The 15794-nt window shown below is 35.2% G+C and overlaps 1 protein-coding gene across 1 annotated transcript in view; it reads left to right on the forward strand.

The window, feature by feature from the left end:
• LOC149781636 (ER membrane protein complex subunit 1-like) overlaps positions 1 to 15794 on the forward strand; it is a 93910-nt gene that overhangs the window by 11749 nt on the left and 66367 nt on the right. Inside the window, exons 4-8 of the mRNA XM_089935700.1 lie at positions 218 to 317; positions 3138 to 3169; positions 4751 to 4841; positions 7662 to 7820; positions 13023 to 13131. Of these exons, the coding sequence (XP_089791826.1) occupies positions 218 to 317; positions 3138 to 3169; positions 4751 to 4841; positions 7662 to 7820; positions 13023 to 13131 (491 nt within the window). The remainder of the gene's footprint in view (positions 1 to 217; positions 318 to 3137; positions 3170 to 4750; positions 4842 to 7661; positions 7821 to 13022; positions 13132 to 15794) is intronic.

Genomic DNA, 15794 nt, shown 5'->3' on the forward strand with positions numbered 1-15794 from the left:
TAAATTCATTTGTGGAATGTATCACTCTTTTGAAAGTTGTAATACTTGTTTAAGAGATGACTTAAAGGAATGCACATTTTAGGGACTGACCATTTAATGTTTTGGGTGAGGATTTGGTCTGGGCTGTAAAAAAAATAAGATGACCTGTATTTGTGTGAATGAGAAGGAAAAACTAATTGATTATGAATGCAAATACCATGGATATTTTCTTTTTCAGCACTGGTAACTGTTATTGGAGGAAGGAGAATAATCAGATGGGACTCTACAACAGGAAATTTGATATGGGAGTTTTTCCTTCCTGGAAGCACAGATAAACGGTAAGATTTTCTTTACACTTGTCAAAACTAGACATAGGGTTTGGCCTGGCTTTGAAGAGAAAAATATTACCACTGAATTTTGTTCTTTGCCAGTTTATTGTTTTTTTTTTTGTGGCCACAACCCAATCCATTGAAAACCTTTTGTCCATATTTTTATTTAAATGTCTTGTGCACCTTTTTTTATTCAAAAATGTTGCTTTTATTCTTATGAGTGCTCAAATATTTTTATAAAAGTATCAGAAATATCAATATCATGACCAAAACTTGTTTTATTGAAATTACTACGAGGATAAAACATTGAAAGTCTTTTATAGCATACTTTATATTTATGGTAACACCATAAGTTACCCTGACATGCCTTATCTTCATGGCAAAATTACCCAGATGCATTATTGTCATGGTAATATCTCAGCGTTACTCAGGCACACTTTATTTTCACAGTAATAACTCAAAAGTTATCTAGTCTTGCCTTGTCTTCATGGTATCACTTCAAAAGTCACCCAGCCATGCCTTATCTTCATGGTAACACCTCAAAAGTTACCCAGACATGCCTTATCTTCATGGTAACACCTCAAATGTTACCCAGACATGCCTTATCTTCATGGTAATACCTCAAAAGTTACCCAGACATGCCTTATCTTCATTTATAAATGAAAATGGGTCTTGTGGCATCTTATTGCTTTTTGATCATTTCCGGTTTCAGAATATTACATGGATGAGTATAGGAATTTCACAATACTGCCCCTTTGCATGATTTGGAGAAATAACACAGTATCTCTGTATTCTAGCAGGTGCCTGACAGGAGTCTGCTTACGTTTGAACATTTGGTTTCAGTTTTATTTTCTCGGAGCTCAGTCACTTTTTGACGAGAAGCTTGTTCTGATTGAGATCATACAATTCAATGCTTTTTTTCTTTGATCTAAATATATCAGATATATTTGAGCACTTTCCTGTCAGAGAACACTGTTTTGTGTCAATTTGTGTTTATGCCAGTGTTAATTTCCAGCACAGGTTCATATTAATGTTGATGTTTTTGTGCCAGTTTTCAGGTGAGAAGCTTTAAAGCACATTTCTTCATGCCAGTGTCATTGATATAATGACCGTGCTAATTGATGAAAGATATGGCGTAATTATAGTATGATTTCAGTCATTGCCCTGTGATACATTCATAATCACAAAGAAAGTTGATGTATGTCATCAAAATGATATCATTTTGCTTATTATAAAAGTCATAGTATGGTAGTATATGTCTTGTAATTGCAGACATTGCTCATGATTAACTTGAAGGCGCAGAAGCAATTCATGCTGTCTGAAGATGGTCACATAACAAGTATAAATAGGTTCAGTACAGGCCATACAAATTATATGTTTTTTCTGGTCTGGAGATTCATTGCTGACTATGACTGACAGACAAGTAACTTGGGCAAATCAAAGAGCTATGAAGCGCATGATTATGGATGAAGACACCATCAATCTTTGCGATGCATTTGTCCCCTGTTTCATTTTGACTGATTCCCTGATTGAAGAAAGCTTGCCAATTCAAAGAAAATTCCACAATCCCAAATATCACAAGTTTCTCACACAGCACTGACCCTACCATTACCCTTATTGCCACTGCCTAATCAACTGGAACTTGCATGGTGTGGTGCCCCATCTGGAACAACTGTTGACGTATCAGACACATCATAATACAGGCCACTGTGATCTTTGCTGGAATGGTCACTTAGGGATTTTGGCACAAAGCATCAAACACACCACACCAGTTCTGGCTCAGTCTAAACTTACACTTTTGACTTGCAAAACTGGGTTCAGTGACCTGTATTCTTGGTATACCCAGTTTTGGCTGCAAAACACAGATATTGCTCAGTGCCTTGTTGGTACCTACAAGGTACTTTGGCACACCTCAACCATTCATGTCCATTCCATCATTGTATGCAGACCCTAGTACTGAATAGGATGACTGTTCCTCAGTTAGCTGGTTGGAGACTTTAACACCATGTTCAAGGTGAGAATAGTCTAGGCTAACTTGACCTTGGAAAGCAGATAACCTTTTAGCAGTTATGTTGCTACAATAAGCAAAATGATGTGACAAACAGCTTTTGGAGTTTTGATTTGTGAGTTTGACATGTAAACTTAATGCATCATTACGATGATTACCATTTAGTTATTATTCTAGGAGGATATTTCTCTACAAAATTTGGTTTTTAATCAAACTGGGTACGTTGCATTTTACTGATGAGACCTTGGCTTAGTTTGATTGTTAACATTCTAAGTATTTTAGTAGGATTATAGCTCCTGATTGTTATACCCACCCACTTTCATTTCTGCACAGTAACCCGTAATTGTTATTGGATTTCATCCAAATTTGGTACTAAGTTTGATTTTCATGAGATCAGTTGCCAACATTATTGATCATTTAGCAGAGTTATAGCCCTTGAGTTTCAGACCTACCCACATTTCTTTCAGTCTACATTATCACTATTGACTTGTTTGACCTTGGGCCAATTTTATAAACATCATGATAATGATGAGGCAAATGAAAAGGCAGCGGCATCAGTTCCTGGAATTTGTTTATGTCTATAACAAAACAGTGGTTGCATCATTTCTGGTAAACTGGCAGAAATGATGGATATTTCTCATGGTTCTCTTCACCACATTGTATTTGGCAATAATTACTACATCAGTATTCAGTTACGAATGGTCAAGTGAATCAATTTTAATTTGTCATTAAGTTCGCAACGATAGCAGCTTACTTTTAGGAAATTTTTGGCTAGAAATTGTTTAATCGGTATATTTTTTTATTTATTTTATATTCTTCAGAGCATCAGCTGCATTGACAGACAAGACAAGAGGTAAGGTACACATTGTATGTACAGTAGTAGAAAGATACAGGAAAATCTTATACTCTATGATAATTTTAAGTCTGTATTATATTGTACAATGTGATGATTATTGAATTTAGAAACTCATAATTTGGGATATAATTGACATGGAAGAGAGGTAGTATTTTTAAAATTGCTAAATTTGCAATTTCTATCACTTGTCTTTTTTTGGTGGGAGGGGTGTGTGCTTAGCAGTATTGAGTATCATAGGTTTATCTGTTGATTCCATGTTATTAGTATTATGTTTTTTAATGTAGTACGTGACTGGTGTCTTGGTCCAAATGTCAAATGATGTAAAGTGATATTTAAGCTCTAACATAGGTGCTATATCCAATCCATTATATTAGTAGAAATTGTCTGTGGTGGGCATAAAGAGTCAAATTTTGTTTTCATTAAAATTGACCATAAAGATGAGCTACAGATTCGTGTTGTGATTGCCGCAGTCACTTACCTCAGTTATCTCAGTAACTTACTCAGTCACTTAACTAAGTTAATTCCATGTGTACAGGATACGGTATCAGATGTTTAAGTGCTTTCTAATTTCCATGTGGCTGGCTCATGCTGATGGTATGTTTATTGAAAATAAACAATTTATTTGAAAAAGTTGTTTTGTTTGATGAGCAAGTTATTATCGCCTATGATTATACCACTGTAATTTTGTCTTTAGGAAGGAAAATCTTTTCAACATATTACCCAAATCCAGCCTTGGAAATCCAGTAGATATATTCAATTTGATTTGAATTTTATAGTTAAAAAGACATCTTGTCTCTGGGATGTATTGTGAATGTCTGTATGGGCAATAAATACAATAAAATTGACAATTTCATTGTACATGTAGTAGCTTAAAGTTTCTTATGACCATAAAAAAATTCTACAATGATTATTATTAATAATTTGTTCATTGGATTTGTAAACCTACGAATCATAATAGCAAATACCCAACATTAGTCCAAATTGACCAATGTTTGAAATGATGAATATTTTTTATTTCTTTAGAGGAGTACTTTTAAGGAGATTGCAATGATATTTACATTGTACATTATTTACAGCACTATGCAATTATATATATTCATTCCTCCTTACAAACTGAATATCACCCATAACTGGTACCAGTCTGCTGTGTAAAGCTTTTTTATAGGTGTTTAATGTACCAGTCAGCTATGTAAAGTTTATGTAGGTGTTTAATGTACCAGTCTGTCATGTTAAGTTTGTATAGGTGTTTAATGTACCAGTCAACTGTATAAAGTTTATGTAGGTGTTTAATGTACCAGTCTGCCATGTAAAGTTTGTATAGGTGTTTAATGTACCAGTCAGCTGTGTAAAGCTTATGTAGGTATTTAAGGTAAATTTTACTGTTAAAACATCTTGTAATTTACACAAATTTCACAGGTAAAATATCTTATTACATTTTATCCTTGCAGTTAATAGCAGTAAAACTAACAAATTACAAAATAAGCATCTCCATTCATTATATTGCTTAATTCTGTATGTTTAATATTCCAGATTCATCAAAGTTGTCCTAATTTTGAAAGAAGCTATTATTATTTTTAGGAGGCCAGGTTTTTGCCCTATCAGAAGAAGGTCTGTATGGTCTGGGCACGTCTGATGGTTCACAAAAATGGAGAGTACCGCTTTCAGACATGTGAGTAGTATTATGTATATTTGCATTGGTTTTAAAAATAAATAATAATTCATTATATGTTGTTGGTAACCAACATTTTATCTAGTTGCTGACCTTGCCCAAAACCAGTGTCAGTTTTGTAATTAAAAAACCCAACTTTTTTTCTCTTTTATTGAGGATCATTATCTTAAGTTGAATCAAGGACATTGTATTTTGTTTTATAAAGTTATATTTGGATTACATGATTTCCATCACATGTCTTATGGTAACAAACTTTCAAGAACTATGAGCTTTTGTTCCTCATCTGGGGTTTGGTTTTGCATCGTTGTTAGTTTGTTATCATCTGATGTTTTTTTTCTTCAAAATCTGTTAATCATGCTTTCAGATTTTGGCAGAATCATTTGTATTATGTTATGTCCAGTAATTCATTTGGATTGGAATTTATTTCTTCAGATTATTTAATTCAAGTGTTTCTTCTCTGGAAATGTAGAATACTCATTCAAAGAATAATATACTTGGACAGAGACATCCACTGGAATTTGTAGTGAATTCAAACTAGAATTATACTGATGTAATTTAACAGATGAATGCTTTTGGCTGGTGTGCGTAATTACGTTTTTTTCTTTGTCATTGTTCTAGCATTGCAAATACAGGAATTGAATCTAGTGGGTCCAAATGACCACCAAGGCAATGTAACATCAGTACAAGGTTCTGGATTAGTATGTTCTCATGATTTGGCCAGATTCGTATTCAGTGCTCTCCTCATGTTAGGAGAGTGGTTTATCTTTTGTATCGGGAATCCATCCATTCTTCCCTTGAAGGATGGTTGCAATATAGGTTTTAATCTGATGCATTCTCTCTTTGTACCTTTTCTCCTACTATATTGTTCTCATGGAATGTATTTAATTGTGAAATTAAATTTTGTAGTAAATTATGTTTTACTTTGAATTCTTGTGCAGTCACATTGTTATTAAAGCCTACCACACCTCCCAGCAACTGCATGTATCCTTGTTGATCACTCAGCTTGAAATGGTAAGCATCCAGTTGATGGTTACCCACCTATTGATGGTAAGGGGAGTTGTTTCCCTTTGCTCATTTGTTATAAAGATGGGAAAGATTATATCATAGCTTCTCTGGGATTGATGGATTTGAAGGTAGTACCATTAAATTTCATAACTTTAATGTGATTGGGTATATATTCTCAAAGAAATATTTTACTCCACAATTTATTTTTGACTCAACATCAGTCAGATCCTGCAAAAATATGTGATAAGTTCATCTTCAGTGCAGGGCTGGAACAATCTTCTCACTCAGTTGGCCTCTCTACTAAATTTAGAGAAGCTAGTCTCCCCCCTTCCAGTACATCATCCTTCAGAGTATGCTATTCTTGGAACATCACTCAAATAGATAATTTGACTCTCTGAGTCAGTTTTCAGCAGAGAGTTGATTACAGCAAGACAGTTTCTGCCAATTCAGCTTGCTCAGTTCTCAGCTTGATCCTTCTCTGCCATCTTTTTTTGCACACCTACTTGTTCAGCTGCATCCTTTTCCAGTTGGCTTGCTCTCTGGGTTATGATCTAGACTTGGTGTAAAGACCAAAATCAGCTTATATAAGCCTTTGCTAGAAATCACAGTCAACATGCATGCCAGCTCACATTTTAGGGAAACCCACCTCTTGCCCCACTTCAGAATATTTAGTAGCAACTAGGGTCATGGATGCTGCATCAGACATTTGAGATGGATTTTAGGGTTTTACCATTCCTCCAATCCAACTGTTCTGGTCCTGACATAATGAGGAGCGACAGATCTTTGGTGAACAATCTACTCAGTCGATTGGAAGAAATTCTGCTCAAGCTTTAGCACAGGTTTTCCATTACTACATCGACAGACATTTTTGGTTCTTGTCAGAAGAGCCTTGTACAGCAAGGAATTTGGCTATTTGTTCATGGAGGGGTCATTACAAAATAGAAGATCTTCTCTTTTGAAGGAGTTACAGGGAAAGTCACACGTCTTTAAGGACTATTACAAGAACATTATCATCATCTGCTATTTTGGCTTTCATCGGTGCAACTTTTTCCTGTGCCTCTTTCAGGATAAACAGTTAACACCTATTTCAGTCACAGAGCATCTCTACATGATCTCTTGAGACATCATGGAAGAGTGAAAAAATTGTTCCAAAACAAAACTTATTTGATTGGCATCATTTTAATCTGTCTGTATAACAAGTCTTTAATATAATAATTTCTTTTAGTGTGTTGGGTTAATGCTTCTGACCCAATACAATTTAATTTAGATAGAATTGTTTCTTTACCATACAGACCACGAAAGTTTTTTTCTGTGTTGTTTGGAAAAATATCAGTAAAACCATCAGATGAGTATATTTACAGAAACTTAAGTAAACTACAATGAATGTGACAACACAGAGTGAACGCTTGTTTAATGTGTACATGTAAAAATTATTTTCATAGTAATACTCCCTGTACATGCCTGTCAAGATTTAGAGGCATGATGGTATTGAATTTAATCCCAGTAACATATTGATAATGCGGATAAATAAATAGGTTCATACAAAAGGTCTGCTTTGAGCAAGATGTGTTTTCCATATTAGATGGGTGTCCTTTTTACTTTGACAGATATATAGTTATTTCCTCTGGCAAATTCAGTGTGTCATCAGGGACATGTCTACTTTGCAAAGAAGTGTCTTTTTGGACTAGTCTACTTTATATAGAAGTGTCCTTTAGGAAAATTATTTACATAGAGTTCCTTGAGAGAAAAATCTTCACCTGAAGGTATCCATTTAGAAAGAGTTCATTGTTGGTAATGATTTTTTTTCCATTTCAGAAATACAGTGAACTATCAATATGTGTTGCAATGGGAGGATACAGTATATGTGATTGGTAGCCATTTTGGATCTCATGTCAGCATTGTAGCTACAGATTTTGAAGGGACAGTAATCTCAACAAAAATGGTGACTGCAGCCTGGATCAAAGAAAACACAAAGTAAGAACAAATGGGTACAGGGTATAAAAAGATCAGAAAGTTTGCAGTGTTGTATTGGGCATTTTAAATGATGGTTTTCAACTCTACTGGTAATTGACCAGAAAAACTGATGGGAAATGTCTGTAATGCACAAGTTCATTATTGCTACTCTGCCTGAACTACTTGGAGGATTGCAATGAAACTTTACACACATATTCATCCTGTTGAAAGTGGTGCTGCCCATGATGACTTGAAAATGTTGTTATAATTATTCCTCCTGAATGGAATGATCATATGTTTTTCACTAAGACTTCTTATGATGCTATGTTGGTCCCCAGTTAAAATGCTGCCAATTTCACATTCAGCATGGCAGCTGTCTTGAAAATCTTGTCAGAATGGGTGGCATGTTACCATGGATTTTCACAGGAAGATTTCTATGATGTCTAGTTTGTCCTCTTTGAAAATGTAGCCACTCAGATATATATTACGGCTGACACAGCAGCCATCTTAAAACTTTTTTTTATATCAACTCCTTCAGAATTGGTGTTATATTGGCATGGGGTTTCACAGGAGGACTTTTAGGCTTCTTGGTCATAAATCAAAATGGTGCCAATATGGCCACCATGCTGCCATTTTGAAATTCTTGTTGTTGCTACTGAATGGTCATATCAATGTCCAGCTTTCAGCTAAAGTCTTCTTATTGTGTGACATTACACTTTTTTCTCTCACTAAATTACGCCTTATGCTTAAACGTATATGGATTACGCTTTTTCTCTATATCCACCTTCAAAAACCAATTGTTTGTTTTCTCATTTTTATTAACATCCCATTAATCCCACAGACTGTATTTTAGAAAATATGGCTTCTGCGTAACTACAATATAAGAGTACGCTTGTCCTTGCACTTTCCTAACAGTATTATATTCTATTTATAGCAACTATCCTATTACCCAGAAACATGCTGGTTCTACTTTCAAACTTTCGACCTTGTATTCTATTTATAGAAGCTGTATGGCTTAATGAGGAGAGAACAGACTGGTTTTCTAATTTTTAACATTTACTCGCAGATTCTTTTTTCTAATTTATATTTAGTACAGAACCAGTCTATAGGTATTTGGCTCTAAAAAGTATACTTTATTTTAGTCGATGCATGTATGAGAGCAAAAATATCTCCTTTCAAATAATTTCACAGATGGATTAAAAAAAAGGCCAAAAATAAATGAAACATAAAATACAAGAATCCTCCAAAGATGAATACATGAAGGCAGCATCACATGATGTCTATTGCAGGCCATGTGGAAATAATTTTACTATTTGGTGCTAAAAATCATCAGTTTTATTCTAGTCAATATTTGTGTTAGAGCACTTATTTTTTCAAAGAATTTCACAGGTGGATCCATAGCTGTCAGCCCTCATGAATTTGGTGTGAATTTCACCACTTTTACAGCGATTCACGGATTCACGCTGCAAGCTAAAAATTCACGAATTCTCCAATCCTCAATTATTTTAAATCTTTAACAAAATAACTGATTTACCGTTAAGCCCTAGTCGTGATATTCACAGTTGCAGAAATGGCCTGGTACTGCTGGTCGCAATATTAGTAGATTTTCATCCAATTAGTACAGTTGGCCTGGTAGCAAGCATTTTAGCCTATTTTAATCTATATGTATAAGAGTAGTTTTACAAATGCTTTTGAGAAAAACTGGGGCCTAACCAGAATTTTGCTCCGCGCATGCATCACCAACACTGATTTCAGTTACTGTTCAGCATCGTATGTAAGATCTTGAAAATGTCTTCACCACCAAGGAAAAAGAAATGTATTACTCAAAAAGTGATGTTTAATTTGGAATATATCACAAATTGGCCGCGCATTCTGCCATTAAACATTAATATTCATCATGCATTTTGCACGCAATGTGCCATCGCAGAGATGATGTGAGGAAGCACATCAGTTGTAAAAAAAACCGTAGAAGTTGGGAAAATTAAGAATTCGCAGATTTAAGCTCTGGAATATTTTAAGCCATCTGTGGAAGACCTGCAGGCTACCAACGCTGAAGCATTATTTGTGAGTTTTCTGGTCTCCAGATGATCTACCTTCATCATCTGGAGACCATGGTAAACATTTGTTCTGACATGTTCCCGGACTCGAAAATCGCTTCAAATGTTCCTGTGGAAGAACCAAAAGTGCTGCAGCTCCTGTGCATTCCTCACAGCAACAGTGACAGCGAAAGAGTATTTTCTCTAGTGAGGAAAATAAGACAGACTTTAGGGCCTCCTTAGCTGCAGAAAAATATTTGACAGCAATTTTAGTCACCAAGATCAACCATCAGGCAAGAAAATCTGAACTGTTTAGAAAACAAATTTACGTTAAAGCAGTTGAGGAAGTTCAAGTCTTCCACAGTATCATGTCTTGATAAATAAATATTTCTGCATATATGTAGTGTTTTAGTTTATATTGCGAACTTGATATAGTGTAGCATTGACGGTCAGAGTGGATGGAGTTATTGTCATGGTATTTTTCACTAATTCATGTCCAAAGTCACATTTTTTATTCCTCTTTTCACTGATTATGAACCTAGAAGGTTGGCAGCTATGGTGGATCAGAAATAGACACAAAAAAATGAATCCTTCAAAGATGAATACATGAATGGCATAATACAGCGTTCCATTCTCGGGCACATGGGCTCGTATCGTTGCTTAAAATTGACCTGTCATACATGTACTATATAGTACATGTATGAAATGTCAGTTTTAAGCAATGATACGAGTCCCTGTATTCTAGGGCAGCATCATGCTCATTGCAGTCTGCGGAAACGATTTTAATATTGGGCATGGTGGTAAATTTTATGTGGAGAAACACTTGAAAACAAAGAAACACCTCAAATTAGCTCATCATATGAACTCCAATACAAAGGTAATACTACTTACTTACTACTAGAACTAAATTGCAGACATGAATGTTATAAATGCAGAGGTTTTATTTACCGAGTTCTTAATAGAAAGATAATGAAGATCTTGCTATTGGTGCAGAAGCAAGAGAATTCATAAAACACAATTCTACTCTAGCTGTGAAGGTGTTTTATGATAATGTTAGAAATTATTATGCTACAGCCTGTGATTACATGCTCCAGAAATTCCCCAATGGCGATGAAGTGCTTTTAAATGCTTCAGTTGCTGATGTAAATGAGAGACAGTCAAAAAGCTTAAAAAGTGTTAGATTCTTTGTCAAGAGATATCCCTTTCTATTACCATCCTTGCCTACCTTGGATCATCTGGAAGGAGAATTCCTGCAGTATAAAGTTGGGATTCTACCTGAAAATATACTTAATGCAGATAGAGTTGATGTGCAGTGGCACCTTATTTCCCAGCTAAAAGACACAATCACTGGAAGATATAAATTTCCTCTTCTTTGTCAGGTTATGAAAGGAATACTGGTTCTTTACCATTCTAATGCTGACTGTGAGAGATTATTCAGTATTGGTAACAAAAATAAAAGTGAATTCAGATCCAGGCTCAGTAAGCCGGTACTTAGTGCTCTACTGGTGTGTTAAACTTTCATAGTCTCAACTGGTACAAAGTGATTTAAGATGCAGCATGAAAATCTGTTGCTTTCGAAAGCTAAAAGTGCTACATATGAAAACTTGAAGCAGTAAAGGATGTTAAAAGATGAGAGGGGCAAATAAATCATTGTTTATTGAATTTTTAGCTTGTTATTTGTGGATTCTTCTTTCTCTGCTTGGATTCCTCTTTTTGTCCACTTGGATTACACTTGTTCCTCATCAGAGGTTGGCATGTATGGGTTGGTGCTACTTGAAAATAGTACCAATCCAATATGACTGCCATGACAGTTATCTTGAAACTGATTGGAAAGTCATTTTGTCCTGGGGTGTTTCACTAAAAGTCTTTGTATTATGTCTAGCTGATCCTAAATAAAAATGGTTTGGCCATCGCTATGGCCATCTTTAAAAATTGTTATTGGTACACCTCCTGATTTTAAAATAATGAAAATGGTGCTGATCTAATCTGCTGTTGTTGTTGTTGCTGTGGGGTTTAACGCCATTTTTCAGCACACGATAGGCTATACGTGGCAGCCAGTATTAATGGTGGAGGAAGAACCCGGGAAACCCCCCGGAAAGAACCACTGACCCTCGAGAAGCTACTGGCAAGCTTTCTCACATACCCACATTGGCTGAATTCGAGAGTCGAACCGACGCAGACAGAGGGGAGATGGCAGTGATCCGTAACGGAGGGTGCTTTAGACCACTCGGGGCCCCTGATCTAATCTGCAGTATGGCATCCATGGCAGATGTCTTTAAAATATTGTTATTGCTGTGCCTAATCATCAGAAAGTCATATCAACATGGGATTTTAACCTGAATGATATCTAGTTATTTCTGAATTCAAATAGTGCTAATCTGACATCAAAAAAGGTTGCCATGCTGGCCATTTTTGGAATCTTGTTATTGCAACTTCTCCTAGCTGGATTTTTATAATGATGTGTTTTCACCAAAATATTTCTTACCATGTTTTTTCTTGGTCCTAAATGAAAATAGCACTGGCTGACATCCAATAAGGCCACCATGGCAGCCATCTTGAAAATATTGGTTTTTGCCACTTGTCCTGAATAGTCATAAGAGTCTTCACCAAAAGATATGTAATGAGATCTACTAAAAGAAAATTGTGACTATCTTATATCCAGTATAGCTGGTTATCAAATATGCATCACATGATATGGTTATCAAACGTGCATCACATGATATGGTTATCAAACATGCATCACATGATATTGTCATCAAACATGCATCACATGATATGGTTATCAAACATGCATCACATGATATGGTTATCAAACATGCATCACATGATATGGTTATCAAACATGCATCACCTGATATGGTTATCAAACATGCATCAAATGATATGGTTATCAAACATGCATCACATGATATAGTTATCAAACATGCATCACATGATATGGTTATCAAACATGCATCACATGATATGGTTATCAAACATGCATCGCATGATATGGTTATCAAACATGCATCACATGATATGGTTATCAAACGTGCATCACATGATATGGTTATCAAACATACATCACATGATATAGTTATCTTTTGAATGCTAGTAAATATTCAACAGTTCTGTTGTTGCAGGTGTGATGTTGTCATGCAAATGCATCTGTTATGGCACAATCAGTAAACATAGTTTCTTTTTGCAGGTGTGATATCGTGAAGCATACAAACCTGTTGTGTTATGACCAGGAGACAGATGTGTTCTACTTATTGAATGCTGCCAGTCCTGAGAAATTCATCCCCACTTCACTGCAGGTGAGATATGCAGTTTTCCCTTGCATGCCATATTTGGTCTGAACTTTATTTTACATGGATTGTACAACAAGGTCTCATAATTAATATGAGTAGCTCAACAATGTGGTCCAGAGAACCATCCAGAAAACATCAACCTTGCATCGGTTACCACTTTACAATCACAAATGCCACCATTTGATATTGAACCTGAGACTGCAGATGCGTCAGGCATACAGAGTTTGAAATACATTATAACAAATTTACTTCTTATATTCAAATCTTTCTATCAGGTGAAAAATTTAGTAGAAAATGTTTGCAATAATTTGTACATAAAGCACTCTCATAGAAACAAGGTTTTAGTTTTATTGTTAGAAAGAGACTTTCCAACATCTTTCTCCTTACAAGGATTAAGATAAACATTGTTAATGTTTGCATAAAAAAATAAGTCAATATTTCTTTTGCAATTTCTTGGAATCTTTATCAAGCACCTTCATGCTGATAAAAAGTGGAGCATACATCCATGAATATAGTAATTGTTTGAAAAGGCTCATTAAAAAATGCTCAGTTTAATGCTTTCAAAATTCAATGTCATTTGGCTCTAAAGTGTGTTAGTGAGTGATGCTTCACAAAAGTGAGTGAAAATGACAATCAGGAAGTTTTAAAGTGGCCAAGGTCAGATGTGTGTTAGGTACCAAAGCAATGCCACTTGGCAAGCCACAAGATCAGATGTGTGTTAGGGACCAAACCCAATGCCACTTGGCAAGCCAATTCGCTACTGGATCAAAAGGTAGGTAGCACAAATTGGCTGTCAGTGACTTCAGGTCCCATGGAACTTAAAGGCAACTTTATAAATATTTTCCCATATAGGTTGTCATCAGATATCATCCAGAAAGACACTCATTATTATGGTACAATGAAATTGTCTAGACCCTGCATATCATAATCAGCAGTAGTCGTATGCAGGTAACTATATTGTAAGAAAATTAATATTTTATCCTTGAAAAGTATTTGAATTTCATGATGAATTATCTGTATTAAACATGTATATGATTGAATGTATCTCTTAGTAACACATGCTAACCATAAAGGAAGGTTAAGCTTTTACATTTGCTGATGACCAACTAGGTTTATGCGCCTTTTGTATCTACTACAGACCTGCCAACCATACTGAAAAAATCAGGAGAATCCCGATATTTGGACCTATCTCCAGTTCCCCGAATTTTAAGAAAAAAATCCCAATTTTTCATCTCTGAAAAAAAGTAATAAATCTGTATTTTAAAAAAAAAAAGCATCATTTTGAGTTTCTCTGTTTCTATATTTGATTTTTCTGTGTATGGTATGTTTCTTGGTACTTTACCATATCTAGCTTGATTTCTGGTTTTCATCCATCAATACAAAGAGATTGTCTCAGTGTGGTTCTCTTTATCCAACCCCTCACCAAATCACAGCAACATAATGGATAAGTTTCTCAACAAGAAGTGAAAAAAGAAGAAAAGGAAGTAACTGATGAATTTTCATCAGCCGAGAAAAAGAAATGGGATAAATAATATAGGAGTGATTGGGAGAAGCAGTTTGCTTCCATTCGTCCATTGACTCACAGGGCCTGTCGTGCAGTCTGCCAGTGTTGCTCACAGTATCTCTCAATACAATGTAGTGGTCTAGATGAAATTAATAAACACAGCGCAAGCATTACAGACGTGTTTAAACAATCTGTAGTATTGTTTAAGAACATAGCCTTTTTCTCCAGCCGAATGGAATCATAGTTCCCATGCTATTGGGAAAAAGTCATGGAAATTATACATTTTTCCTGTCAGTGAAAAGTCCTTGAATTTTGCAAATATTGAAGAATGTCAGGAAAACCCCAGGAATTTTTCTCCACAACGTGATGCCCAAAACAATTACATAATTGAGTCATAACTGAACTGATCGTGAGTTAAATTTATCAAGTTCAAACCAGAATATTCAGAGGTTCCAGTATGGATCATTTGGGTACTTGCTGTACACATATTTGTTGGGACAATCCAAACGATCAGTGGATTAAATTCATCTAGTAGACCTTTTGTTTCGTAGTCTGATCGATATCCGTATTTTTTTTAAATGGAAGGTTTGAAAACCAGTCTAGCGTCACAAGAGGCCAACATGGTGGCGTTAAAGCATAGTCGCTTAGCGGGTTGGCTAGCACGTTTAAACGTTGTTAAATCGAGTTATACTTGTATGAAATTGATGTGAAACTTATTTATTTTCACAGAAATTGTGAGAGTATTAAAATCATTATGTCTTTAATCTGCCGAAAGACGATGAAACTAATGCATTGATGAAATTTGAGTAGGTACTATCAATTTCAATAGCATATCACATGAGCAAACAGAATCTCACAACCATCTTTTTCAAATATTGTAGAAAATAATTATTAAATGAAAGTCATATACTGATTGTAATAAAAATACAAAAACGAAAGAGCATAAAATTCTCAATATTTATTCAGAAACCAACTTTGGAGTTTTGTTGTATCGCATGACTATCACGTTGACATGTGCTCTGTCACCTATGGAGCATATGAAGCAGGGAACCAGACTACTCTGCTTGATGGATCAGACTGGCAAAGTTTCTTGTAGTTCTCAAAATAAATATGTTGAGAATTGTATGTTCTTTTTGGTTTTTACAAAAGGTATCAGACTTTCCTT

Source organism: Sinohyriopsis cumingii, chromosome 15 (genome assembly GCF_028554795.1).
Source record: "Sinohyriopsis cumingii isolate HCF-2022 chromosome 15, ASM2855479v2, whole genome shotgun sequence".
In the NCBI taxonomy this organism is placed as follows: domain Eukaryota; kingdom Metazoa; phylum Mollusca; class Bivalvia; order Unionida; family Unionidae; genus Sinohyriopsis; species Sinohyriopsis cumingii.